General features: G+C 44.1%; 2 protein-coding genes across 8 annotated transcripts in view; both read left to right on the forward strand.

The window, feature by feature from the left end:
- Window positions 1-11,466, forward strand: part of LOC139543025 (brefeldin A-inhibited guanine nucleotide-exchange protein 2-like) — a 44,098-nt gene extending 32,632 nt beyond the window's left edge. For 3 of the 6 annotated variants that reach the window (XM_071349117.1, XM_071349119.1, XM_071349121.1), the window contains exons 29-39: window positions 2,740-2,870; window positions 3,381-3,510; window positions 5,952-6,087; window positions 6,261-6,399; window positions 6,720-6,777; window positions 6,977-7,094; window positions 7,732-7,922; window positions 8,050-8,227; window positions 8,347-8,485; window positions 8,861-8,978; window positions 9,785-11,466. In XM_071349117.1, the coding sequence (XP_071205218.1) occupies window positions 2,740-2,870; window positions 3,381-3,510; window positions 5,952-6,087; window positions 6,261-6,399; window positions 6,720-6,777; window positions 6,977-7,094; window positions 7,732-7,922; window positions 8,050-8,227; window positions 8,347-8,485; window positions 8,861-8,978; window positions 9,785-9,928 (1,482 nt within the window). In that variant the 3' untranslated portion in view covers window positions 9,929-11,466. The remainder of the gene's footprint in view (window positions 1-2,739; window positions 2,871-3,380; window positions 3,511-5,951; window positions 6,088-6,260; window positions 6,400-6,719; window positions 6,778-6,976; window positions 7,095-7,731; window positions 7,923-8,049; window positions 8,228-8,346; window positions 8,486-8,860; window positions 8,979-9,784) is intronic. The other 3 variants (XM_071349120.1, XM_071349122.1, XM_071349123.1) reach the window with 3 other exon arrangements.
- A 248-nt stretch (window positions 11,467-11,714) lies between these two features.
- The window catches only part of LOC139543026 (bcl-2-like protein 1), a 48,089-nt gene continuing 34,138 nt past the window's right edge, over window positions 11,715-25,665 (forward strand). Inside the window, exons 1-2 of one of the 2 annotated variants that reach the window (XM_071349124.1) lie at window positions 11,715-12,120; window positions 16,615-17,309. In XM_071349124.1, the coding sequence (XP_071205225.1) occupies window positions 12,075-12,120; window positions 16,615-17,309 (741 nt within the window). In that variant the 5' untranslated portion in view covers window positions 11,715-12,074. Of the gene's footprint in view, window positions 12,121-14,805; window positions 15,216-16,614; window positions 17,310-25,665 lie in introns of those variants that run through there. The other variant, XM_071349125.1, reaches the window with a different exon arrangement.

Genomic DNA, 25,665 nt, shown 5'->3' on the forward strand with positions numbered 1-25,665 from the left:
TAGAGACATTTCGGTTGCCAGTGGTGAAACAAGTTTCCAATTGTCATACTTGAGTAAAAGTAAAGATGCATTTTAATAGAAAATGACTCAAGGTAAAATACTACTTGACTAAAAGTCTAAAAGTATTTGGCTTTAAATATACTTAAGTATCAAAAGTAAAAGTATAAATCATTTCAAATTCCTTATTAAGCAAACCAGACGGCACAATTTTTATTTACAGATAGCCAGGGGCACACTCAAACGCTGACATAATTTACAAAGGAAGCATGTGTTTAGTGAGTCCGCCAGATCAGAGGCAGTAGGGATGACCGAGGATGTTCTCTTGATAAGTGTGTGAATTAGACTATTTTCATGATCTGCTAAGCATTCAAAATGTAACAAGTACTTTTGGGTTTCAGGGGAAATTAATGGAGTAAAAAGTAAAATATTTTCTTTAGGAATGTGGTTACGTTCCTTTTTTAATATAAATAGTAAAGTACAGATACCCCAAAAAACTACTTAAGTAGTACTTTAAAGTATTTTTACTTAGGTTCTTTACACCACTGTTGGTTGCAATGACGGACGACATAATTGATTTCGAACAGAGGTAAAATAGGATGTGCAAGTACGACGTGGTTCTTCCGGATGCAGTGTTACACGGAGCCCAAACCGGCTGCGCGCGTGCACCATCAAGCATTGTCCCCCCACACCAAACACGATCACGACACGCAGGTTAAAATATCAAAACAAACTCTGAACCAATTATATTAATTTGGGGACAGGTCAAAAAGCATTAAACATTTATGGAAATTTAGCTAGTTAGCTTGCACTTACTAGCTAATTTGTCCTGGGATATAAACATTGAGTTGTTATTTTACCTGAAATGCACATGGTCCTCTACTCCGACAATTAATCCACACATAAAATGGTCAACCGACTCGTTTTTCGTCATCGCTCCTCCTAGGCTTTTTATTCTCTTGACTTTATATTGCGATTGGCAACTTTCATAAATTAGGTGCATTACCACCACCGACCTCGTTCGTCTTTCAGTCACCCACGTGGGTATAACCAATGAGGAGATGGCACGTGGGTACCTGCTTCTATAAACCAATGAGGAGATGGGAGAGGCAGGACTTGCAGCGTGATGTGTGTCAGAAATAGAACTGACTTCTATTTTAGCCCTTGGCATCGCAGACGCTCATTGGCGGGCGCGAGCAGTGTGGGTGCAATAATTAAATAATATAGATTTCTACATTTATTTTGCGCGAGCGGGGTAGTCTGCCTGTCAGCTTTCACATTGGTAGATACTGCCTGTATGGATGGTAGGGAGAAAGTTGGCTTTGACTGTTTGTACTGTGCTAATTTTTGCATCAATGAAGTTGGTACAAAAAAAAAATGGGTGTAAAAGATGGCTGTCATAATAACAGATGGAATGCAAGTGAGTGACAAGGTATACCACACCGAGCAGCAGAGAAAAGGTGCCAACAAGTCACGTTCTCAAGACAACCAGACGAGGGCGCCATTGCCCTGCACAAATCCACTTGACAGTTATGGAAGGAGATCAAAATGTGCTATTTGTCAAAGCACTTACCAATGGGTTAAAGATTAACATGATTGTCCTCATAAAAACTAACAGGAAAATGTCAGAGAGAGCAGTGTAACTCTGTTTTCAAAACAGTCTGCTTCTGACACAGGTCTTTATAGTTGAGTCCTATAGGACCTGCTGTGAGTCATACTGTGTGTACACGCACAGTGTGTGTGTGTGGTGCTAAATGGTTTGATAGCAATGTCAGTCAACTAAATATGAAAGAAGTACACCATGTGAAAATCATGATACCAGCAAAAATAGGTCAGATTAAGTGTCACATTAAAACATAGGTGGTCCCAGCAGATATCCCCTTACTGAATGATTGAAAAATAATACAAAGAGAAATGAAATTGCCTGTTGGCAGACCATCCCTTATGGGAGTCATTGACACATAAACAAACTAGAAGGGACCAGTGTGAGGTTGGGACGGCACCTTTCAGCACTACATGCAGCGAGTAAAGCGTTCACTGAAGCAGAGAGTGTTCAGAGAGAATTCGCAGCTTCGTCCCCTCAGATGAGACTGGAAACAAAGTGTACTACAAACGAGTTGACTGTCGAGTGGAAAGGACCGGGAGTAGTCATTGGCCAAGAAGGTGTGGTGATATTTGTGAGGCCTGGGCTGCACCGTTGTCAGAGTGCATCTCTCAAGATTGTGAAAAGTAAATGATCAACCAGTTGGAAGGGCTGTTGCTGAGAATCAGCCTCCTATCGAAAATGACATATTAATAGGCCCAGGACCTACTAGATGTCTCCAGCCACTGATATAGACACTGAAACTGACACAGGAAATGGAGCAGAGACCTTCAACCATGACAGGTAATACTGTTGAGGGTTCAAATGAGGAAAACGTTCAACAGCCACTGAAACCTAGTTGTCATTTGGAGTTAACAGGGACCACACAGGCAGGGACCACACGGGCCACGGGCAGGGTACCACACGGGCCACGGGCAGGGTACCACACGGGCCACGGGCAGGGTACCACACGGGCCACGGGCAGGGTACCACACGGGCCACGGGTAGGGTACCACACAGAATCCCCAAGTACATCCCAGACCTAGATTACAAACTGCTACATTGCTCTCTAATCAAGCCTGCACTGTACGCCATCTGAGAATGTTGCATCACGGTGTTCCTGTTACATTCCTCTGAGGGTCTTCCCGGTCTGTCCCCAGGCTCTGCGGGAGTACACCAGTGACGACATGAACGTGGCCCCAGGGGACCGGGTGTGGGTGAGAGGCTGGTTCCCTATCCTCTTTGAGCTGTCCTGCATCATCAACCGCTGCAAGCTGGACATAAGGACCAGGTAAAACATGTGACCTCAGGTCTGTGTACAGGTATAGACCCATTTCCTGTCCGCGTCGCCAAAGGTAACGCACGCAGTTCCAAATCGGAACGTGGTTTGTTTACTTGGAAGTAAGCACGATCATGTCCGACTTCAGATGCAGCTTTTGCAAGTTTGCAAACACGTAAACAGATGGTTAATGTCTATAACATCGCAGATTTGATTACCAAGCAAGCCAGCGAGGCAAGGTAACATATCCCAAATACAGCTAGATAAAGCCAGAAGAATGATATACTTGTTGAACATGGCTATACTCGTCAGTCTGTGTTTTTCATGGTCTTCACTCACTGCTAAGTTTACCATGGTTCTGACATCAGTGTCTAGTTAGCTATCTGCTACGAGGATTGTTGTTTGCTAGTATGCGCGCATCATTCGAACGTGACGTTTGGCTCTATAGTTGGCTGTAACCAACTTTGATGCTTTGAGCCCAATAGATATTCATGTATGATTATGTGCGTCTCTCTGTCACAGGGGTCTGACTGTGATGTTTGAGATTATGAAGAGCTACGGACACACCTTTGAAAAGCACTGGTGGCACGACCTTTTCCGCATCGTCTTCCGCATCTTCCACAATATGAAGCTCCCTGAGCAGCAGACCGAGGTGGGTGACTATAGTTATTGTCCTTCCGTATCTTCCACAATATGAAGCTCCCTGAGTAGCAGACCGAGGTGGGTGACTATAGTTATTGTCCTTCTGTATCTTCCACAATATGAAGCTCCCTGAGTAGCAGACCGAGGTGGGTGACTATAGTTATTGTCCTTCTGTATCTTCCACAATATGAAGCTCCCTGAGTAGCAGACCGAGGTGGGTGACTATAGTTATTGTCCTTCTGTATCTTCCACAATATGAAGCTCCCTGAGTAGCAGACCGAGGTGGGTGACTATAGTTATTGTCCTTCTGTATCTTCCACAATATGAAGCTCCCTGAGTAGCAGACCGAGGTGGGTGACTATAGTTATTGTCCTTCCGTATCTTCCACAATATGAAGCTCCCTGAGTAGCAGACCGAGGTGGGTGACTATAGTTATTGTCCTTCCGTATCTTCCACAATATGAAGCTCCCTGAGTAGCAGACCGAGGTGGGTGACTATAGTTATTGTCCTTCCGTATCTTCCACAATATGAAGCTCCCTGAGTAGCAGACCGAGGTGGGTGACTATAGTTATTGTCCTTCTGTATCTTCCACAATATGAAGCTCCCTGAGTAGCAGACCGAGGTGGGTGACTATAGTTATTGTCCTTCCGTATCTTCCACAATATGAAGCTCCCTGAGTAGCAGACCGAGGTGGGTGACTATAGTTATTGTCCTTCCGTATCTTCCACAATATGAAGCTCCCTGAGTAGCAGACCGAGGTGGGTGACTATAGTTATTGTCCTTCCGTATCTTCCACAATATGAAGCTCCCTGAGTAGCAGACCGAGGTGGGTGACTATAGTTATTGTCCTTCTGTATCTTCCACAATATGAAGCTCCCTGAGTAGCAGACCGAGGTGGGTGACTATAGTTATTGTCCTTCCGTATCTTCCACAATATGAAGCTCCCTGAGTAGCAGACCGAGGTGGGTGACTATAGTTATTGTCCTTCCGTATCTTCCACAATATGAAGCTCCCTGAGTAGCAGACCGAGGTGGGTGACTAAAGTTATTGTCCTTACGTAAGTAGTTAAGTAAGCCTTGTCCAAGACAAAAAAGCTTGTGGCCCTATGGGAGTTTCTGCTGGAATTATACTAAACAAAAATATAAACATAAAGTGTTGGTCCCATGTTTCATGAGCTGAAATAAAAGATCTCAGAAATGTTCCATATGCACAAAAATATTATTTCTCAAATGCTGTAGTTTGTTTACATCCCTGTTAGTGAGCATTTCTCCTTTGCCAAGATAATCCATCCACCTGACAGGTGTGGCATATCAAGAAGCTGATTAAACATCATGATCAGTACACAGGTGCACCTTGTGCTGGGGGCAATAAAATGCCACTCTAAAATGTGCAGTTTTGTCATGCAACACAATGCCACAGATGTCTCAAGTTTTGAGGGAACGTGCAATTGGCATATTGACTGCAGGAATGTCCACCAGAGCGGTTGTCAGAGAATTTAATGTTCATTTCTCTACCATAAGCTGTTTGTCAGAATTTGTCAGTATGTCCAACTAGCCTAACAACAGCAGACCACGTGTAACAGTCAGAAACCGTCTCGGGGAAGCTCATCTGGGTGCTCGTCATCCTCACCAGAGTCTTGACCGGACTGCAGTTCGGCGTCGTAACCAACTTCAGTGGGGAAATGCTCACCTTCGATGGCCACTGTCACGCTGGAGAAATGTGCTCTTCATGGATGAATCCCAGTTTCGACTGTACCCGGGCAGATGACAGACCTGTGGGCGAGCGGTTTGCTGATGTCAATAACCCCACTGGTATGGGCAGGTATAAGCTACGGACAACTAACACAATTTCCTTTTATCCATGGCAATTTGAATGCACAGAGATACTCTGATGAGATCCTGAGGCCCAATGTTGTGCTGTTCATTCGCCCGCCATCACCTCATGTTTCAGCATGATAATGCACCTCCCCATGTCGCAAACATCTGTACACATTTCCTGGAAGCTGAAAAAGTCCCAGTTCTTCCATGACCTGCATACTCACCAGACAGGTCACCCATTGAGCAAGTTTGGGATGCTCTGGATTGATGTGTACGACAGCATGTTCCAGTTCCCGCCAATATCCAGCAACTTTGCACACCCATTGAGGAGGATTGGGACAACATTCCACAGGCCACAATCAACAGCCTGATCAACTCTATGTGAGGGAGATATGTCATGCTGTATGAGGCAAATGGTGGTTACACCAAATACTGACTGGTTTTCTGATCCATGCCCCTACTTTTTTTTCTTTCTAAATTATCTAACCAACAGAAGCATATCTGTATTCCCAGTCATGTGACATCCATAGATTAGGGCTTTGAGTTTATTTCAAGTGACTGATTACCTGAACTGTGACTGGCTGACTCTGAAATGTTGCATTTATATTTTTTTGTGTCTTGTGACTTCTTGTAGAAGCATGAGTGGATGACCACGACCTGTAACCACACTCTGTACGCCATCTGTGACGTCTTCACCCAGTTCTATGAACCTCTTAGTGAGGTCCTGTTGGCTGACATCTTCACTCAGCTGCAGTGGTGCGTCAGACAAGGTGGGTGCCTTCCTCTCAACAGTGATGGGGAGGAAAAACACAGCTGACTCACACACACACACACCCCTAACTAATTAAATATCTACCGTAAAATTATATGTGTAACATTTTACCAGAAATGTAAAGTTAGGTGACGTAATGGTGAATGACATCAGTATTTTCTCTTCCCGCAGATAATGAGCAGTTGGCCCGGTCAGGGATTAATTGCCTGGAAAACCTGGTCATCCTGAATGGGGAGAAGTTTAGCCCAGAGGTATGGAACGTCACCTGCTCCTGTATGCTGGACATCTTCCAGACCACCAGCCCACACGTGTGAGTTCTGCTGCCGGCCGGCCTGTCTGTCACCTTGATGTTCTCACAACTTCAGCAACCCATCACCATGAACGTAACAGTAATATATTCTGTGTGTTTTATATATTAACAGAAAACACACTGTTAGAGAAGATGAGGAGCGTGTGCGTGTGTGTGCGCATTAACAGTGCTGTCAGATGTTGTCTAGTCATGAGCAGAACTTGTTGCAGGCCATGGTGACTCATGAACACATCATGTGGCCAGCCAGAACACAGGAAACACTTACTCCCACAGACCACATGACTGACGATTTGCACATTTCTATTTGCACTTCTCAACAGCCTATTGACATGGCGACCGGCTGGTCAGGAAGAGGAGGCTGGTGATGGGAAACACATGGTGAGCAAACAATAACATTTATGAACCATCTGACAAGAGTTCCCTTTGAGCCTGATTAGACAGACAGTAACAAGAGAAAGGGCAGCGATTTGACTCTTGTAAATTGATCTGGTCCTGTTGTTTATGACATGAGTTCTTAAACAAACATGCAGATCGAACCTTCTCATCTCATTGGCTGTATTTGTCTGTTTGTTTACAGGATGTAGATTTTGACACCCAGTCTCAGAACAGCTATGACAGGGCCCTGTCGGAGAAAGGAGGGCAGAGCCAGATATCCACCGCCAGCGATGACACCTGGAAAGGGAAACCCCACGCCAGTAAGCAACGGGTTGCAGAAATATTTGGCCCTCGCCCCTCAATTCACATTTCTCTCTCTACCTCATTATCCTTCATGTCATTTTCCACGTTTGACCCCAGTCTCTCTTTGGTCCCTCTTATTCAAATAAAAGTATTATTAGTCGCGTACCTATATTTTGCAGGTGCAGGGAAATGCTTATGTTTCAAGCTCCAACAGTGCAGTAATAACTAACAATATACACAAATCCCCCAAATTAAAATAAATATCAGAAAGAGCAATGTAAGAAACGTTCTGAGCAAATAATGTTTAAAATAATAATAATAATAATAATACTGCAAAGTTGGCTAGGAGCTATAAACAGGGTGACCGTGTCATCTTCCTGATGCCTCTGTGCTCTGTGTCAGGGATGTCAGACCTGATGCCTCTGTGCTCTGTGTCAGGGATGTCAGACCTGATGCCTCTGTGCTCTGTGTCAGGGATGTCAGACCTGATGCCTCTGTGCTCTGTGTCAGGGATGTCAGACCTGATGCCTCTGTGCTCTGTGTCAGGGATGTCAGACCTGATGCCTCTGTGCTCTGTGTCAGGGATGTCAGACCTGATGCCTCTGTGCTCTGTGTCAGGGATGTCAGACCTGATGCCTCTGTGCTCTGTGTCAGGGATGTCAGACCTGATGCCTCTCTGCTCTGTGTCAGGGATGTCAGACCAGAAGCTGTTTGCAGGGCTGCTCATCAAGTGTGTTGTGCAGTTGGAGCTGATCCAGACCATTGACAACATCGTCTTCTACCCGGCAACCAGCAAGAAGGAGGATGCAGACAATATGGCTGCGGCACAGGTTTATCACAACCATGTCTGTCCTTTATGAATATAAAGTCATGATGTTTATTAACATGTAGTTAATTATGGCTTTGATACCCTACACCCAAAACACATGTTGCTGGGGAATTGACCGAGGCTCTGTGCTGTGTCTGTCCAAGAGGGATGCCCTGGAGGAGGCTGTAGAGGAGGGGGACCCTGGACAGGGGGAGCAGGGCATGTACAGACACCTCTCCTCCCAGCACCTCTTCAAGCTGCTGGACTGCCTGCTGGAGTCGCACACCTTCGCCAGAGATTTCAACTCCAACAACGAGCAGAGGACTGCACTCTGGAGAGCAGGTGTGTTTACAGTATTTATCAAATGAGCTAATCGGCCAGGCTGTCATATTAATGTTTTGATATAGGATGCTCTTGTCTCTCTGTCCATCCATCTGTCTGTCTGCCTGGCTCTGTCTCAGGATTTAAGGGGAAGTCGAAGCCCAATCTGCTGAAGCAGGAGACTAGTAGTCTAGCCTGTAGCCTGCGTATTCTGTTCCGCATGTACTGTGACCGGCAGCTCCAGGACTCCTGGCCTGACATCCAGACAAGGCTGCTGCTGTGAGTGTCCTGGGGAAGGAAAGACTGGGGGGATCATGGTGTGAAAAACCTTGACAATTGTAATGTGACTTTGGCTCCTTTTTAAAGCACTATATAATTAAAGATATAAAAGCATGTGTTCACACCAATGATGTAGAGGCAGCAGCCTGGGGGAAACCCCAATGTGTTAAATTCTCGGTAAAAGTGGATACAGTATTCTGTGTGACCTGAACAACAACAAATGAAATGTAAATTTGATTCCAACATGTCATCCTTAGTCCTCTGGCTGCCTCCCTGCTTGGTCAAGCTGTAACAGGTTCTTCAGCATTGGTTTGTACGGATGTTTCACTCCCGGCAGTGCAATATGTGGTAATGTTGGTCCGGTCCTGTCCTCAGGGTATGCAGCGAGGCTCTGTCCTACTTCATCAGCTTGACCTCAGAGAGTCACAGGGAGGCCTGGACCAGCCTGCTCCTAGTACTGCTCAGCAGGACCCTGCGACTGACCGACGATAAGGTTACACACACACCTACATCCACATGGACTGAAATATTTGCTCGTTTGCACACACACACACACACACACACACTGACAACTGGGTTTGGCTTGCAGTGACAAGTGCGATCTGTTTTTTTGGAAGACTGTTTGTGAACACGTGTCTGCCAGCACCATTTCAACTCTATATACCTCGCCTGAGTAGGCAGTAGGAAAAGAAGACAGTCCATTTCCCCTAACGTCCAATTGACGTATCTAATAGGTCAAATGGTTTGAATAACGAGCAGTAGGACAGCCTCTCACTGGCCTCCTTTCCCCTCCGGCAATGAATTTGAATTCTGTAGAGGAAGGGACACTGATTATTTAACAGCTTGTAATGAATCTTGGTATGTAAGAGGCCATCAGCTGTGTGCAGGCAGACCAGGGGCCTTGGGCTACCTCTGCTACATCAAGGATCTATGAATTAGACCCGATTCAGTGCAGATTTCCCGTATAGAGCTTACAGTCTGTTATCCTTAGCCTGGTTCAGTCTCATTGAGAATGGGTAACTAAAGGAAGGACACTGTTAGCTTAGATGCCAATCAGATAAACAGGAAATGTGCAGCCTTACGGGTTATTTTGAGTTTGACTAAAATGTTTCCTCATCCCACCTTCAGGTGTACGTAGTAGCTTCTAAACAAACAACGTTGATATTTAACTTTGGCCATACTTCAAACAATCCACTCTTTGATATCACACTCCACTCACCCTAGGCGTAATTGCAGTTTGTGTGTGCATCTATCTGTTTGATGCTAAATAGTCTGTTCTTTGTCCCTTTCTGTCCTCAGTTCAAGCTTCATGCCTCCTGTTACTACCATCACCTGTGTGAGATGATGCAGTTTGACCTCATACCAGAGCTCCGTGCCGTTCTGCGCCGGTTCTTCCTCCGCATCGGCTCAGTCTTCCACATCGCTGCTCCTGAGATGGGCTAGGCCAACCCGCCCTAGGAGGGTCTGGAGATGGAATGGTCTGTGTGAGGGGGGGGGGGGGCACTGGTGGGTGGTGGAACGCTGAGGTGTATGAAGACTGAGGCGAGAGCTCCCCTATCGGGAGTAAGGCAGTGCGAAGGGATGGAGGATGTAGATTGACGCAAAAATTCTGTTACCATGAGGGAAAGATGCTTTGAAAGTCCTCAGTTCCTGTTTATCTTCTGCAAAGGAAAGGCTTCAAGAGTTGGTAATAAGGTCTGGTGCCCCTTAAGACTGACTCCCCTTAGAACCTCTGCTGGGTAAAAAGCTCTGTGAAAGAACAGAGCTCTGACTGTTTCTCAACACTGACGTTAATGTCAAATGTATGGAAAATGAACCACAACAATTAATTGATGTGGTTTTATATATATCTTCTACCTGATTTTGTTTCTCCTATTTGTTGATTTTTAAGACTGAACAAACACGCATATCCAAATGCTAACGCAAATGAAGAATACCAGTTCTGAATAATCTGAAAAGTACCACTGGCAGAAAAGCACATTGGAAACATGACAGTGACGTGACACTAAAGTATCCTCATGTGTTTCTCTAGTTGTGATGTACTTGATGCTCTGATCAAACGATATTGTAACAACTGATAGGCCTGATAACAAGACCTATCCTTATTACTGTCCCATTTTTGTTATGTTCAATCCACTCTTAATTTGATGTTATTGGTGGTTGGCCTCCAGTGTTTTCGTAGCACCACCTGTATTCAGCATCCTACCCTAGGATTACCATTAGTGGGAATGGCTTGCTCCCTAATGGATGAGCAAGTATGGCCGGTTGTTCCCCTGCCACCATTCCCCATTGATCCTATCATGTGAATCACTATAGCCTGTTATGAGTCCTAATTTGACTTGTATTTATTTATTTTTATACTTATTTTAAAGCAACATTTACATGCCAGTTTACTTGTTGAAAGGCTACGGCACATTCCCTATGTTCTGAGAGCAAAATGGAATGACTAGCTATTTTCTAGAATGAATCTGGTGTCACGTAAAAAGGAAGTCTACAATGCAACGCCCATGGTATTATATAGCAAGGACGAAATGATCTTCTCCTGTCAGACAGTTCTATGTTGCACCTAATGGAGCCTGCAACAGATCGCTCATGTATTAACTGTCCAGTACTTTCTCAGAGTGGAATGCCTGTCAGTATTGTCAGTGACGGGAGTAAGAATGAAGAGTTATCAAACGTTACTCCTAAATATGTCAGGGTATCGCTACCATCTTCACCATTTGCAGTTTAATCCTGTCTGCATTTTTTTTTTTTTTAACAAGGATGTATATAATTATTTGAAGTGCATTTAAATATTTTTGATTAGCATTCCTCTACCTTAACACTATGGATGTCTACTTTTCCCTTAAGGGGAACTATACAGTATATGGAGAAATACATTGTGTAAAGTTTTCATGTAAAATAGAAAATGAAGTGCTATACATATTGTGATGTAATCTCCCAAGCATTTGGTGAAGTAATCAATAAACCTTGAATTCAGATCTATAGCAGCACTGCTTTTGTTGGTTCACTGGAAAGTTAAATACTGTCATCGCTGTAATGTAGCAGCTACTGACTGGTGTGGCCTTTTGACAATGCGTTTCTAAAGTTGACCACGATGTGGCGCTGTAAACCTCAAACGTTAGAATGTATCAAAGGGAATTTTGGGGGTAACAAAGGTTACCATGGAGATGTGAAACATCCTTTGTTTTGTTTTGGGCTGTAAAGACTGATATAAAAAAATATTTTACGTTCTCGTAAAGCTGTACTGTGTTTAATTTACTTACGAAGAAAACCGACAACGTTTATCAAGAAAGTCATATTAATATTTTAGCAAACTAAAATTAGGTCAAAGAAGATGGGATTGACCCTGTTAGGCTGCTAACGTAAACTGTAAACTTAATGTAGTTGGCTAATAACCTCGCTAACATAGCAGGCGTTTAGATGTACACACATCTAGTTGGATGAAGTAAGCGCCATTCAATGTCAGCGGGCAGAACAGCGAGTTAGTAATGGCAATTTTTGCTAAAATTAGCAAGATTAGCTAGCTATCCAGTCAGCGCTCCTCCTTTTGCTCCAGCAGAAATGCCGAATATGATCCTGTCTGCTGATGTTTGGATTTCGTTGTGGACTTTGTGCCAACCATTCAAGTTGCGGTAAGTGTTTCATATCGATTAACGTAGTTTAATCAGGTTTAATGTTCAGTTTCTAGGAGCTGTATGAGAACGTTAGCTAAAGATGCACAACCACACTAGCTATTTTTACCAAATCGGAATGGGAAAGATGTTAGCTAGCAAACTATTCAGAGGAAAGATGATATATGTTAAACTTAAGCGAGCCAAACAAGCTAACTACATTCGCTGTCCTAGTTTTTTTTTTTTTTTTTTACTAGTTTCAGTAGCCAAATAGACATTAAATGCAAATTACAAACCCAGGATATTTGACCAAGATTATAACGCCGACTGCCTACGAATTATAACTACTTGGGGGAATGACTTAGTTACATTTTCAATACGCCAATTTAATAAACTACTGTACCTTTTTTATGTTGAAATTGTAAAGTGTAACTAAATGTGTTTCTCTAGCAAGTGACGATTGCGCAAAACTGAGTTGATATCCAACAAGCCATATTCCGGTGGATTTTAGGGTGCGTTTACACTGACAGCCCAGTTCTGATCTTTTGTTTTAATAACCAGATAAGCCCCGAAAAAGATCTGTAATTGATTGGTGATCAAGACCAATTAGCGGAAGAAATATAAATTGGGTAACTTGTGTAAAAGCAGCCTTATGCTGCATTCACGTCATCTCAAACTCGGGACCTCTGAGTTCAAATGTAAGTAGGTTATTTGCATAGACGTAGAGCTTCCTATTGGTTGATTCTGGTACCTCCCAAGTGGGAAACTCGGCATGACTCTTCTGCCTATGTTAGAAAGTTGGAAATGTAGTAAACTAAGTATTAAATAAATACAAATATATTTTAGATTCTAAAAAGTAGCCACCCTTTGCCTTGATGACAGCTTTGCACACTCTTGGCATTCTCTCAACCAGCTTCATGAGATAGTCACCTGGAATGCATTTCAATTAACAGGTGTGTGTTTAAAAGGTGTTTCCTTCTTAATGCATTTGAGCCAATCAGTTGTTTTGACAAGGTAGGAGTGGTATACAGAAGATAGCCCTATTTGGTAAAAGACCAAGTCCATATTATGGCAAGAACAGCTCAAATAAGCAAAGAGAAACAACAGTCCATCATTACTTTAAGACGTGAAGGTCAGTCAATCCGGAACATTTCAAGAACTTGGAAAGTTTCTTCACGTGCAGTCGCAAAAACCATCCAGCGCTATGATGAAACTGGCTCTCATGAGGACCGCCACAGGAAAGGAAGACCCAGAGTTACCTCTGCTGCAGAGGATAAGTTCATTAGAGTTACCAGCCTCAGAAATTGCAGCCCAAATAAATGCTTCACAGATTTCTAGTAACAGACACATCTCAACATCAAATGTTGAGAGGAGACTGTGTGAATCAAGCCTTCATGGTCGATTTGCTGCGAAGAAACCACTAATAAAGGACACCAATAAGAAGAAGAGACATGCTTGTGCCAAGAAACACGAACAATGGATATTAGACTGCTGGAAATTTGTTCTTTGGTGTGATGATCCAAATTTGAGAGTTTTGGTTCCAACCACCATGTCTTTGTGAGACGCAAAGTGGGTGAACGGATGATCTTTGCATGTGTAGTTCCCACCGTTACGCATGGAGGTGTGGGGGTGCATTGTTGGTGACACTGTCAGTGATTTATTTAGAATTCAAGGCACACTTAATCAGCATGGTTACCGCAGAATTCTGCAGGGATATGCCATCCCATCAGGTTTGGGCTTAGTGGGACTATCATTTGTTTTTCAACTGGACAATGACCCAACACACCTCCAGGCTGTGTAAGGGCTATTTGACCAAGAAGGAGAGTGATGGAGTGCTGCATCCTCCACAATCACCCAACCTCAACCCAATTGAGATGGTTTGGGATGAGTTAGACCGCAGCGTGAAGGAAAAGCTCCTGAGTGGCGCAGCGGTCTAAGGCACTGCATCTCAGTGCTTGAGGAGTCACTACAGACACCCTGATTCGATTCCATGCTGTATTCCATGCTGTACAACCGGCTGTGATTGGTAGGCCCATAGGGCGGCGCACAATTGGCCCAGCGTCGTCTGGGTTTTGCCGGTGTAGGCTGTCATTGTAAATAAGAATTTGTTCTTAACTGACTTGCCTAGTTAAATAAAAATGTATTTAAAGAAAAATGCAGCCAACAAGTGCTCACCATATGTGGGAACTCCTTCCAGACTGTTAAAAGCATTCCAGGTGAAGCTGGTTGAGAATGCCAAGAGTGTGCAAAGCTGTCATCAAGACAAAGGGTGGCTACTTTGAATCTTTTTTTTTTTTATTAACACTTTTTGGGTTACTACATGATTCCATATGTGTTATTTCAAAGTTTTGATTTCTTCACGATTATTCTACAATGTAGAAAATATTTTTTTTAAACCTTGAATGAGTAGGTGTGTCCAAACTTTTGACTGGTACTGTAGTACTGTAGTTGTGAGGTGGAATGTGAGACAATATCCACAGGAAAGTATAATTACATTAACTTTTCAAAGCTATGTTAGTAATTTCAGATTTGTATCACCTGAAGCATGCACACAAGATAAATGCATGCACGAGACGCGTGTTTTTATGGTTCTGCGCATGCTTCAGGTGATAGAAATATGAACACGCTACTAGCGCGTTGAGAAGTTGTAGTTATACTGTCCTGTGGATATATTGTCTCACATTCAAATCGGGGTAACTCGTTGTGGAAAGTATCAGAATCGACCAATTTCCGAGTTGTCTACAACGCCGCATACCCAATACACGCGCATCACGTAGCAGTAGCAGAGACGGTAAGAGGAGACACGCGCGTCACGTAGCAGTAGCCGGAAGAGGAAGCGCGACACACTACTTCCTCATTTTTTCTGGTTACATTCAGTCAAAGAACTAAGCAAACCAGACCGAGCAGCATTGTCTATGGGAGAACCTCCCCGTTAAGCAGACCGGAACGGAGCATTTTATTTCCATTGGTAAACGGCTTGAGTGAACTATCTTTATTTTTCCATCATCTTTGGCGTTAGGACATTTCACTTCTCTCCTCGGATTTTGACAGCGGGACTGATACGTTTTCAGAAAATAGGATTAAAGCCACTCGCTAAGAGTGTTGCCGTTGACTAGGTAAGAATATGTCAATTGTAGACAATTATGATTGTTTATACGTGACAATATAATTAGATTCGTTTATTGTTATGTTAAATATGTATTTAGCTGGCTTGTTTATCAATACATTGCTATGCAATTCCATGGTAATACATTTATGCTGAGTTTCCATTACAACTTGTTTCCACAACTCAAAGAGAACAATTTCCACTGACATTTTTCCAAAAACGAATTTATTTGGTTAAAACAGTGCAGATGCAGTTTGGTAACAGAATGACGATTTATGCTGCATAGTTGTGGTTTAACTTTGCAATCATTGGTTTTTGGGGTTTGGCATAAATTTTATTGTGCAATTCTTAGTCTCCGCATTATTCTGTTACTGTAGAATTGCCTAAACGAAAAATGGCCACTTTGAAACATCACTAAAACGAATTACTGTAGCTATGTGTTTTGATCAAGTTGGGAGATGTATTTAAATCTTTCAGTATTATTTGCCTTCAAAATGATATGGACGGGCTAGATTGTTCCATGGAATTCCGTGTAGCCCTGGTGGCTAGCGACACGTGCTGGTTAGCTGTGGCTACTGTAAACATATGCTTTATACAGCCTAGGCAACAAAGTAGCTCCCCACTTTCTACTGCTATTTTCGATGTCATCATTTTTGGGATTGTTCCCACCTGTCAAGTCGCGAGTCACAGGTAACTCTTTATACCATAGAGTCTTAAATGTCACTATAAGGAAAGGTCTGGTTCGGTGGGTACAACTGAAGAAATTGAATATATGCGCTTCGTTTCTCCCACGTGGGGTTCTTGTGAAGTTGTTAGAACAACAGGGGTCCCCTCCTGTCCACGCTGACGCGCAAGCACAAAGGGATTTAAGAAATCACTTGTGTTTTATCAAGAAATATCATTTTATTCTTAATTTTGGGGGTTACTTGTGAAAATGAAAAATTTAATATATTGTTAATATTTCTGATTACGTGTTACTAAGTAACATTAGGTTAACAATTATCATGTGTTCATAGAATATATATATATCTCCATAATATACATACTGGCAATTACAAATGCAAATGTGTTCTGAGTCAACCTAACTGGTAAATAAATGATGATCATATATTTAACCTCTGTCACAAACGACCTGCTGTTTTTGTCAGTTGGTTGTCAGAGCACCTTGCCCTGTCATGACTGTTCTGAAGCCACAGGCCTAAGGAAGGTTGTTTGTGGGGGCAGGCAGGTAACGACAACCATTGCCATCTGTTTAATCTCCAATTAAAGTGATGCCCTTTGACCCCACCTGTCGATCTAATTTTGACCACTATAGTTCCCCTCCAGCTCCCCTCCTCCCCCAACCCACCTATGCTTATTGTGATGAATTATGCTCATTTAATAAGACCTTCGTTGTTCTCTTACCACAGGGCCTGAGCCATTGCACCAGCCTTGTTTTTGTTGTCTTCAAGACGTCTATTTTCTGCAAACCCAGAATGACACCGATTGGCTTAAACACAGAGGACTGATCCAAAGAGGTGTGTCACGAGCAGGTAAAACCGAGAGCCTGGGGCAAAGAAGAAAGACAAGACAAGGAATGATGACTTACAACAACAGAGAACTGGTGGTATACTATATCACCTATAAACTATCACAGAGAGACTACCCCTTCAACCACATGGAGCTCACAGAAGCCCAGAATCGGACTGAGGGGGGGCAGGTGGAAGGGGATGCGGCAGTCATGACATACGTCAACGGGACGAGTCCACCACGGCAGTCGCCCCCCTCCCCTCGGCGGACAGCGGGCCTGGACGCAGTGAAAGAGGCATTGCGGGACTCTGCCAACGAGTTTGAGCTGCGTTATGCCAGAGCTTTCAGCGACCTGTCCTCCCAGCTACACATCACGCCGTCCACAGCCTATCAGAGCTTTGAGAACGTGATGGACGAGGTGTTCCGCGACGGTGTCAACTGGGGACGGGTGGTGGGCCTGTTTGCCTTCGGAGGGGCCCTCTGTCTAGAGTGTGTGGACAAGGAGATGAACCCCTTGGTGGGAAGAATCACAGACTGGATGACCGTCTACCTGGACAACCACATCCAGCCCTGGATCCAGAGCCAAGGAGGATGGGTGAGTCACGACTGAAAGATGTGTGCATGGGGGTAGGGAAGGGTCATGGGTCATTTAGCTCAATGTGGGTTGTTGTATGAAGCGTCAGTTCTAGAGGTCGTTGGTACCTGGATAGTTTAACTGTTGATTCTGCACATTAGCACCCGTTGTATGTCGCGTCAGTTTGCCTGAGCTGTGTACTGTATTTCACGCCTGACCTCTGGTCTCAGAGGCTGATTTGTCAGCTCTTGGACCTGAGACTGTTCTGTTTTTAGTGACTGGTCTCTCTTGAGACGGGGTGCGGTTGGCTCCAGATCAGCCAAGGTGAAAGACAGGCGATAAGACCGCCTGAGATGTTTGCCTCTAGTCAGCTGGCCATTGATCAGTCTTATTGAGTTTTCAGCTGAATCGAAGTGAGCTCTGTTGGATGGGATCAAAGTCTTCATGGGGGAATCAAGTATAGGCTTGAGCTTTTATAGATCAACCTTTGTTTTCCCCTGGTTGCTTTCCACGTCTTCCTCTGTTCTGAGCCAGCAGCCTTCAGATGAAAGCAGTGTTCTCTCAGGTCAGCAGAGAGAGGGCTTGTCCTGTTCCTGGTAGGTGGGTGTGTTATGGGATGTGAGAAGGACACTGTTAAGGTCACCTCTTCCTTTGTGTGGGCTGACACATGATGGGGTGTGGATTGGAATGGGGAGGGGATGTTGAAACAGTCTCGAAAGGGATGGGTCCTATGGAAACTGGCATCTGATTGGGTACGTTGTATGTGGAGGGGCCATCTGATTGGGTTGTCTTTCTGCTGTTGCAGAGCTTAAATTGATTTTTAATTTTAAGAGTTGAAACAGGCAGATGACTTGGTTACTGACAGCTCATATGCCACCACCACACCCAGAAACACCAGAATCAACACCTTGAACCACTGGAAGATTTTAACGGGAACAGTAACTCATCACTTACAGGACCTCTGTGTAAACAGTCTGTTGTCTGTGTTATTTCTGAACAATATTCTGATGAAACACATGCCCAACCACCTGAGCACCTTAGCGAATTTGAACGTTGTTTATGTCATCGGATGTTGAATGTTGCTCTGAGTGGAAGACGTGAACGGCCTAAATATTGAATGGACTTGTGTGTTCAATCAACCAGATTCAGTCAAGTAGTTTTGTTTCTGTTCTCCTTGTGGTATTTGAATAGGGCCTCCATACATGTTGTGTCCTCCCTGTGTGTGCTTTGTTAATACACACACATCCTAACTAACGTTACCGGTTCAATGTTTGGCGTTCTAGCCATGCCATACTATTGGATCATGTGCATGCCTTAGACCGAGCACACGCGTAACACACACACACACACACACACACACCATAACACAGATAAACAGTATATTGATGTATCTTATCATTCCATACTTTACACAGGAGTGCACATAACACTTTTGCTCAGATTTGAATTTGTCTGTTGTGGTTTCTATGTGTAATGAAGAGAAGAAACACACACATCCCTCAGTGAGCACCAGGGGTGTAAAGTACTTAAGTAAAATTACTTTAAAGTACTACCTAAGTAGTTTTTTGGGGTATATGTACTTTACTATTTATATTTTTGACAACTTTTACATTTACTTCACTACATTCCTGAACAAAATATTGTACTTTTTACTCCATACATTTTCCCTGACCCCCAAAAGTACTTGTTACATTTTGAGTGCTTGGCAGGACACGAAAATGGTCCAATTTACACACTTGTCAAGAAAACATCCCTGGTCATTCCTACTGCCTTTGATCTGTCAGACTCACTAAACACAACTGCTTCGTTTGTAAATGATGTTTGAATGTGCCCCTGGTTATCTGTAAATGGAAGAGGAGAAAAAACAAGAAAATCGTGCCTTCTGGTTTGCCTAATATAAGGAATGTGAAATTATTTATACTTTTCCTTTAGATACTTAAGTATATTTAAAACCAAATACTTTTACTCAAGTAGTATTTCACTGGGTGACTTTCACTTTTACCTGAGTAATTTTCTAATAAGTAATCTTACTTAGGTATGACTTTTGGGTACTTTTTCGACGACTGGTAAGGACCTGGGACATCCCCACACCACAGAGGAATCTATTAAAATGTACCCCATATTTACCAGAAAGAAATGCCCTCTTGTTTACCCATTTCGCTCATGTTTCATTACAAACCTAACCTACACACTTCTGTCTCTGTCCTCCTTTTTTCTCCTGAAACACGTAGGCTCTTTCTCTAAAACACACCGATCCGTTGGCAGCTGTACGATGTATAGAGTGGGTGTGTCCTATTACCTGATTGTATTGTGGCGTTAGATAGAGAACTAGCCAGCTGCTTAGGGGAGGCCACACCCTGTTACAGCACAGGATGACTTACTGCTGTCCTACCTAACAAACATGTTCATTCAGTTCTCCCTGACCGCTTTTCATCCCATTTCTGCTTCATAACATATTCGGTCCTGATTTGTGTTAGAGAAATTAACTGAGAAGAACGACAGAGGTTGAAAGTTAATGGAGGGAACAGCAGATTAAGTTATGAAGACTGAGTGACAGGTGGAATCCCCCTTGAGTCAACGGTTGGTTATTTGTCTGACCTCAGTGGTGAAGGAGGTTAAAGTGAATGGCGGGAACAGCACATTTAAGGAATGATAGGTGGAATCCCCCTTGAACTTTTCTCTCTGACCTCAGTGGTGAAGGAGGTTGGAAAGTAAACAGTGCCAAAGAGCATCATTTCGAAACAAATTGTGTGAGATAATGTAGTCTACTGTTACATTGTAACAGTATGGTGGAGGGAGAGAATGTAGTCTACTGTTAGTATGGTAGAGGGAGAGAATGTAGTCTACTGTTACACTGTTACAGTATGGTGGAGGGAGAGAATGTAGTCTACTGTTACACTGTAACAGTATGGTAGAGGGAGAGAATGTAGTCTACTGTTACACTGTAACGGTATGGTGGAGGGAGAGAATGTAGTCTACTGTTACATTGTAACGGTATGGTGGAGGGAGAGAATGTAGTCTACTGTTACACTGTAACGGTATGGTGGAGGGAGAGAATGTAGTCTACTGTTACACTGTAACGGTATGGTGGAGGGAGAGAATGTAGTCTACTGTTACACTGTAACGGTATGGTGGAGGGAGAGAATGTAGTCTACTGTTACACTGTAACGGTATGGTGGAGGGAGAGAATGTAGTCTACTGTTACACTGTAACGGTATGGTGGAGGGAGAGAATGTAGTCTACTGTAACGGTATGGTGGAGGGAGAGAATGTAGTCTACTGTAACGGTATGGTGGAGGGAGAGAATGTAGTCTACTGTTACACTGTAACAGTATGGTGGAGGGAGAGAATGTAGTCTACTGTAACGGTATGGTGGAGGGAGAGAATGTAGTCTACTGTTACACTGTAACAGTATGGTGGAGGGAGAGAATGTAGTCTACTGTTACACTGTAACAGTATGGTAGAGGGAGAGAATGTAGTCTACTGTTACACTGTAACAGTATGGTGGAGGGAGAGAATGTAGTCTACTGTTACACTGTAACAGTATGGTGGAAGGAGAGAATGTAGTCTACTGTTACACTGTAACGGTATGGTGGAGGGAGAGAATGTAGTCTACTGTTACACTGTAACGGTATGGTGGAGGGAGAGAATGTAGTCTACTGTTACACTGTAACGGTATGGTGGAGGGAGAGAATGTAGTCTACTGTTACACTATAACGGTATGGTGGAGGGAGAGAATGTAGTCTACTGTTACACTGTAACGGTATGGTGGAGGGAGAGAATGTAGTCTACTGTTACACTGTAACAGTATGGTGGAGGGAGGGCAGTGAGGGATGAGAATGCCTGAGGGGGTTTGGGTTAGTACCAATTATGGTTGAATAATATCTGGACATGCGGTTCTGACAGAATAATAACGGATAACTCATTTGGACCGTCAGTGGGAGAGGGCAGGTCTGAGGATGATAGTTGGAACTGGGAGGGTGGGAGGACGCTAGTAGAGAAGAAAGATAAACTATTCCTTTATGTCCTGCTTATCTCCTTTGTGTCTGTGAGAGTGCCACACCTCAACTGTAGGCTCCATCCCCTCCAAGCCGCTACGTAACACATATTATACAACTGGGTGGTTCGAGCCCTGAATGCTGATTGGCTGACAGCCGTGCTGTATCACACCGTATACCACGTGTAGGACAAAATTATAATTTTTTTCTGCTCTAATTATGTTGGTAACCAGTTTATAGTGTCCAGGCACTCCGCGTTGCGTCGTGCTTAAGAACAGCCTTTAGTCGTGGTATATTGGCCATAAACCCCCCTCCCCCCCCCGGGCCTTATTGCTTAAACATCATACAGGCTATATTTGACTCTTATACCACATTAATGTGTTCATGTCCTATACTCTGTGACTGGAGAACTTGAGCTCTTGCTATTTTGTCTTTTTTGTGGACATTTCATAGGCAGCACATATTTGTTCTAGACAGTCGAGCCCTTTCAACGAATACATAAACACTGCACATAGGATACACTGCCTGATCCACACGTCACGCCTATTCCCTGCCGTTGTATGTCAGACTGCCCTAAAGGAAAGGACAAGGAGACGGTACCCCTGGGACCCATCAACACTCCCTCCCTCCCTCTCTCGTCCTCCCTCCCCCAACCACCACACACTAGCAGTCGTGTTGCAGACCAGACAAGCAACAACACGCCAGCATCACCGTGGTGTGTGTGCACTCACCGTCACGTGTACACTCGTTTGTTTACCCAACCATCCATGTTTCCTAATTTCCTTCAATCCGTTTGACATGATCACCAATCACGGCTGACTGTGTCCTCCCTCTGATAGATGACGTCTCAGATCCCTCCCATCCCCATCTTCCCGAATGTCTTGTCTATACCTGGTCACCATGGGGATTTTGGTAACATTTTCAAGTGTACGTTTCAAATGAGTAGTGCTGGTATGTTTCTGAAATGAAAATGCTAAATTAAGTGAATGTGTTTTTGAAGTAGGCTGTTTTTATAGTTGTGTCGTACAGTGCTTTGATACAATGGATTGAACAGTGTCCTAGACCTGTTCACGTGACCACCTTAAACAAAGGACCTCTGGGTGTGCGCACACGTACAGACAAGTGTATGTGTAACCCCCCCCCACACACACACACACACAGTAATGTGTGTTGCTATCTGCTGTGCCCAGCCGTCCCCACAGGTAACATGCTGGTATGTAAACGCGCAGTAATAGACATTCTGATGGGTGGAGGACCATGTGAACAGTAACAGACATTCTGATGCGTAGATCTTAACTTGGGTTGGCCATTTCCTGTCTGTTTTTCTAACCTCCACAATGGCACAGAATCCTCACAACTCTGTTTTGGATTTTCAATGGGAACCACTAGGGTTGAAATATTCAGAGGTGGAGACTTTCCGTGGGAATATATGGGAATTAATATTAATACCATTTTAAATGTAGATGTTTTTTGACATTGGATATATTTACCATATCATATGGAGACAGAAACATAAGCCTTTTACCTTATCATAAGTAGACTTAATTGCAAATGATTAAATCCTTCCAATAGAAATGTAAAAATCTATTTAGTTACAAATTTAACTTAAATTAAATGAGTTGACTTCACATGGGATGATTTCACTGAACAACAAAAGAAAGGGAATATAGAATGATCCCCCAATGATCCATCGCATCTCCCAAAAACATTTTCAACATACATCTGTCAAATGATAGTCTAGAAACTAAAGCTTTGGTTGTCTTCCTCTCAGGCTTCCATGTCTTCTCTCTGGACCTCCTCAATGTCCACCTCTTGAACATCAGACTCTGAGGCCTCCTCTTCATTGTCACTTTCCAACCTTGTTGAGGATGGCTCGTTGTCAGGCTCTAAAAGCCTCACATTTGCCCGGATGGCCACCAATTTTTCAACCCTTTTATTGGTCAGCCTGTTGCATGCTTTGGTGTGTGTGTTACCAAAAAAAGACCAGTTGCGCTCTGAGGCGGCTCATGTTGGTGGAATTTGGAGGATGAGGGGAAAGAGCCTCAGATCCACCAGGTGGCTGATGAGATATGTTGGCATGACTGCCATATTGCATCTCCATCCCAAAGCCCTTGCTTGGAAGCGTACTTCGCCAGACTGCCAAGAACCCTGCCCTCATCCAGACCAAGGTGGCGAGACACGGTAGTGATGAAACCATAGGCCTTGTTGATCTCTGCACCAGACAGGATGCTCTTGCCAGCATACTTGGGGTCCAAAGTGTACACTGCGGGCTTCAGGCAGAAGTCTTCGTGCTTTTTGATATATTTCAGAACTGCAGTTTTCTCTGCTTGGAGCAACAGTGAAGTGGGCAGGGCAGTACGGATTTCTTTTCTTACATCTGCAAGCAGTCTGAACATCAGGATTGCATTGTCTCCCTCAATCTGTGCAATGGCTACTGCTATAGGTTTCAGGAGTTCCAGGTTGCTTTACCACTCCCTCCCAAAATACATCATCCAGGAGGATCCTCTTGATGGGGCTGTCCATATCGGCAGACTGTGATATGGCCATTTCTTGGAGAGACTCCTTCCCCTCCAGGAGACTGTTTTTTTGGACTTCCGGCGCCGAACAGGATGGCTGCCTCGCTTCGCGTTCCTTGGAAAATATGCAGTATTTTGTTTTTCTATGTGTTATTTCTTACATTGGTACCCCGGGTGATCTTAAGTTTCATTACATACAGCCGGGAGGAACTACTGAATATACGATTAACGTCAACTAACCACCCTTCCTACCAGGAATATGACTTTCCCGAAACGGATCCAGTGTCTTGCCTTCCACCCAATACAATGGACCTGATCCCAGCCGGCGAAGCTACACGACGCCGAAAAAGGGGCAAACGTAGCGGTCTCCTGGTCAGGCTTCGGAGACGAGCACATCGCGCTCCACTCCCTAGCATACTACTCGCCAATGTCCAGTCTCTTGAGAATAAGGTCGATGAAATCCGAGCACGGGTAACATTCGAGAGAGACATCAGGGATTGCAACGTGCTCTGCTTCACGGAAACATGGCTAACTGAAAAGACGCTAACGGAGTCGGTGCAGCCAGCTGGTTTCTTCACGCATCGCGCAGACAGAAACATACATCTTTCTGGTAAGAAGAGGGGCGGGGGGGTATGCCTCATGATTAACGAGACGTGGTGTGACCATCATAACAACACTCAGGAACTCAAGTCATTCTGTTCACCTGATCTAGAACTCCTCACAATCAAATGTAGACCGCATTATCTACCAAGGGAATTCACTTCGGTCATAATCACAGCCGTATATATTCCCCCCCAAGCAGACACATCGATGGCCCTGAACGAACTCTATCTGACTCTCTGTAAACTGGAAACCACACACCCTGAGGCTGCATTCATCGTAGCTGGGGATTTTAACAAGGCTAATCTAAAAACAAAACTCCCTAAATTCTATCAGCACATCGATTGTCCGACCAGGGCTGGCAGAACTCTGGACCATTGTTATACTAACTTCCGCGACGCATATAAGGCCCTCCCCCGCCCTCCTTTCGGAAAAGCTGACCACGACTCCATTTTGTTGATTCCAGCCTACAAACAGAAATTAAAACTACAAGCTCCCGCGCTCAGGTCTGTTCAACGCTGGTCCGACCAATCTGAATCCACGCTTCAAGACTGCTTTGATCACGCGGATTGGAATATGTTCCGCACGGCGTCCAACAACAACAATGATGAATATGCAGATTCGGTGAGCGAGTTCATTAGGAAGTGCATTGACGATGTCGTACCCAGAGCAACGATTAAAACATTCCCAAACCAGAAACCGTGGATTAACGGCAGCATTCGCGTGAAACTGAAAGCGCGAACCACTGCTTTTAACCAGGGCAAGGTGACCGGAAACATGACCGAATACACACAGTGTAGCTATTCTCTCCGCAAGGCTATCAAACAGGCTAAGTCCCAGTACAGAGACAAAATTGAATCGCAATTCAACAGCTCAGACACAAGGGGTATGTGGCAGGGTCTACAGTCTATCACGGATTACAAAAAGAAAAGCAGCCCCGTCGCGGATCAGGATGTCTTGCTCCCAGACAGGCTAAATACCTTTTTTGCCCGCTTTGAGGATAATACAGTGCCACTGACACGGCCCACTACCAAAACCTGCGGGCTCTCCTTCACTGCAGCCGAGGTGAGTAAAACATTTAAACGTGTTAACCCTCGCACGGCATTCCCAGCCGCGTCCTCAGAGCATGCGCAGACCAGCTGGCTGGTGTGTTTACGGACATATTCAATCAATCCTTAGCCCAGTCTGCTGTTCCCACATGCTTCAAGAGGGCCACCATTGTTCCTGTTCCCAAGAAAGCTAAGGTAACTGAGCTAAATGACTA

The sequence above is a fragment of the Salvelinus alpinus genome, chromosome 17, assembly GCF_045679555.1.
Source record: "Salvelinus alpinus chromosome 17, SLU_Salpinus.1, whole genome shotgun sequence".
Taxonomy (NCBI): Eukaryota; Metazoa; Chordata; class Actinopteri; order Salmoniformes; family Salmonidae; genus Salvelinus; species Salvelinus alpinus.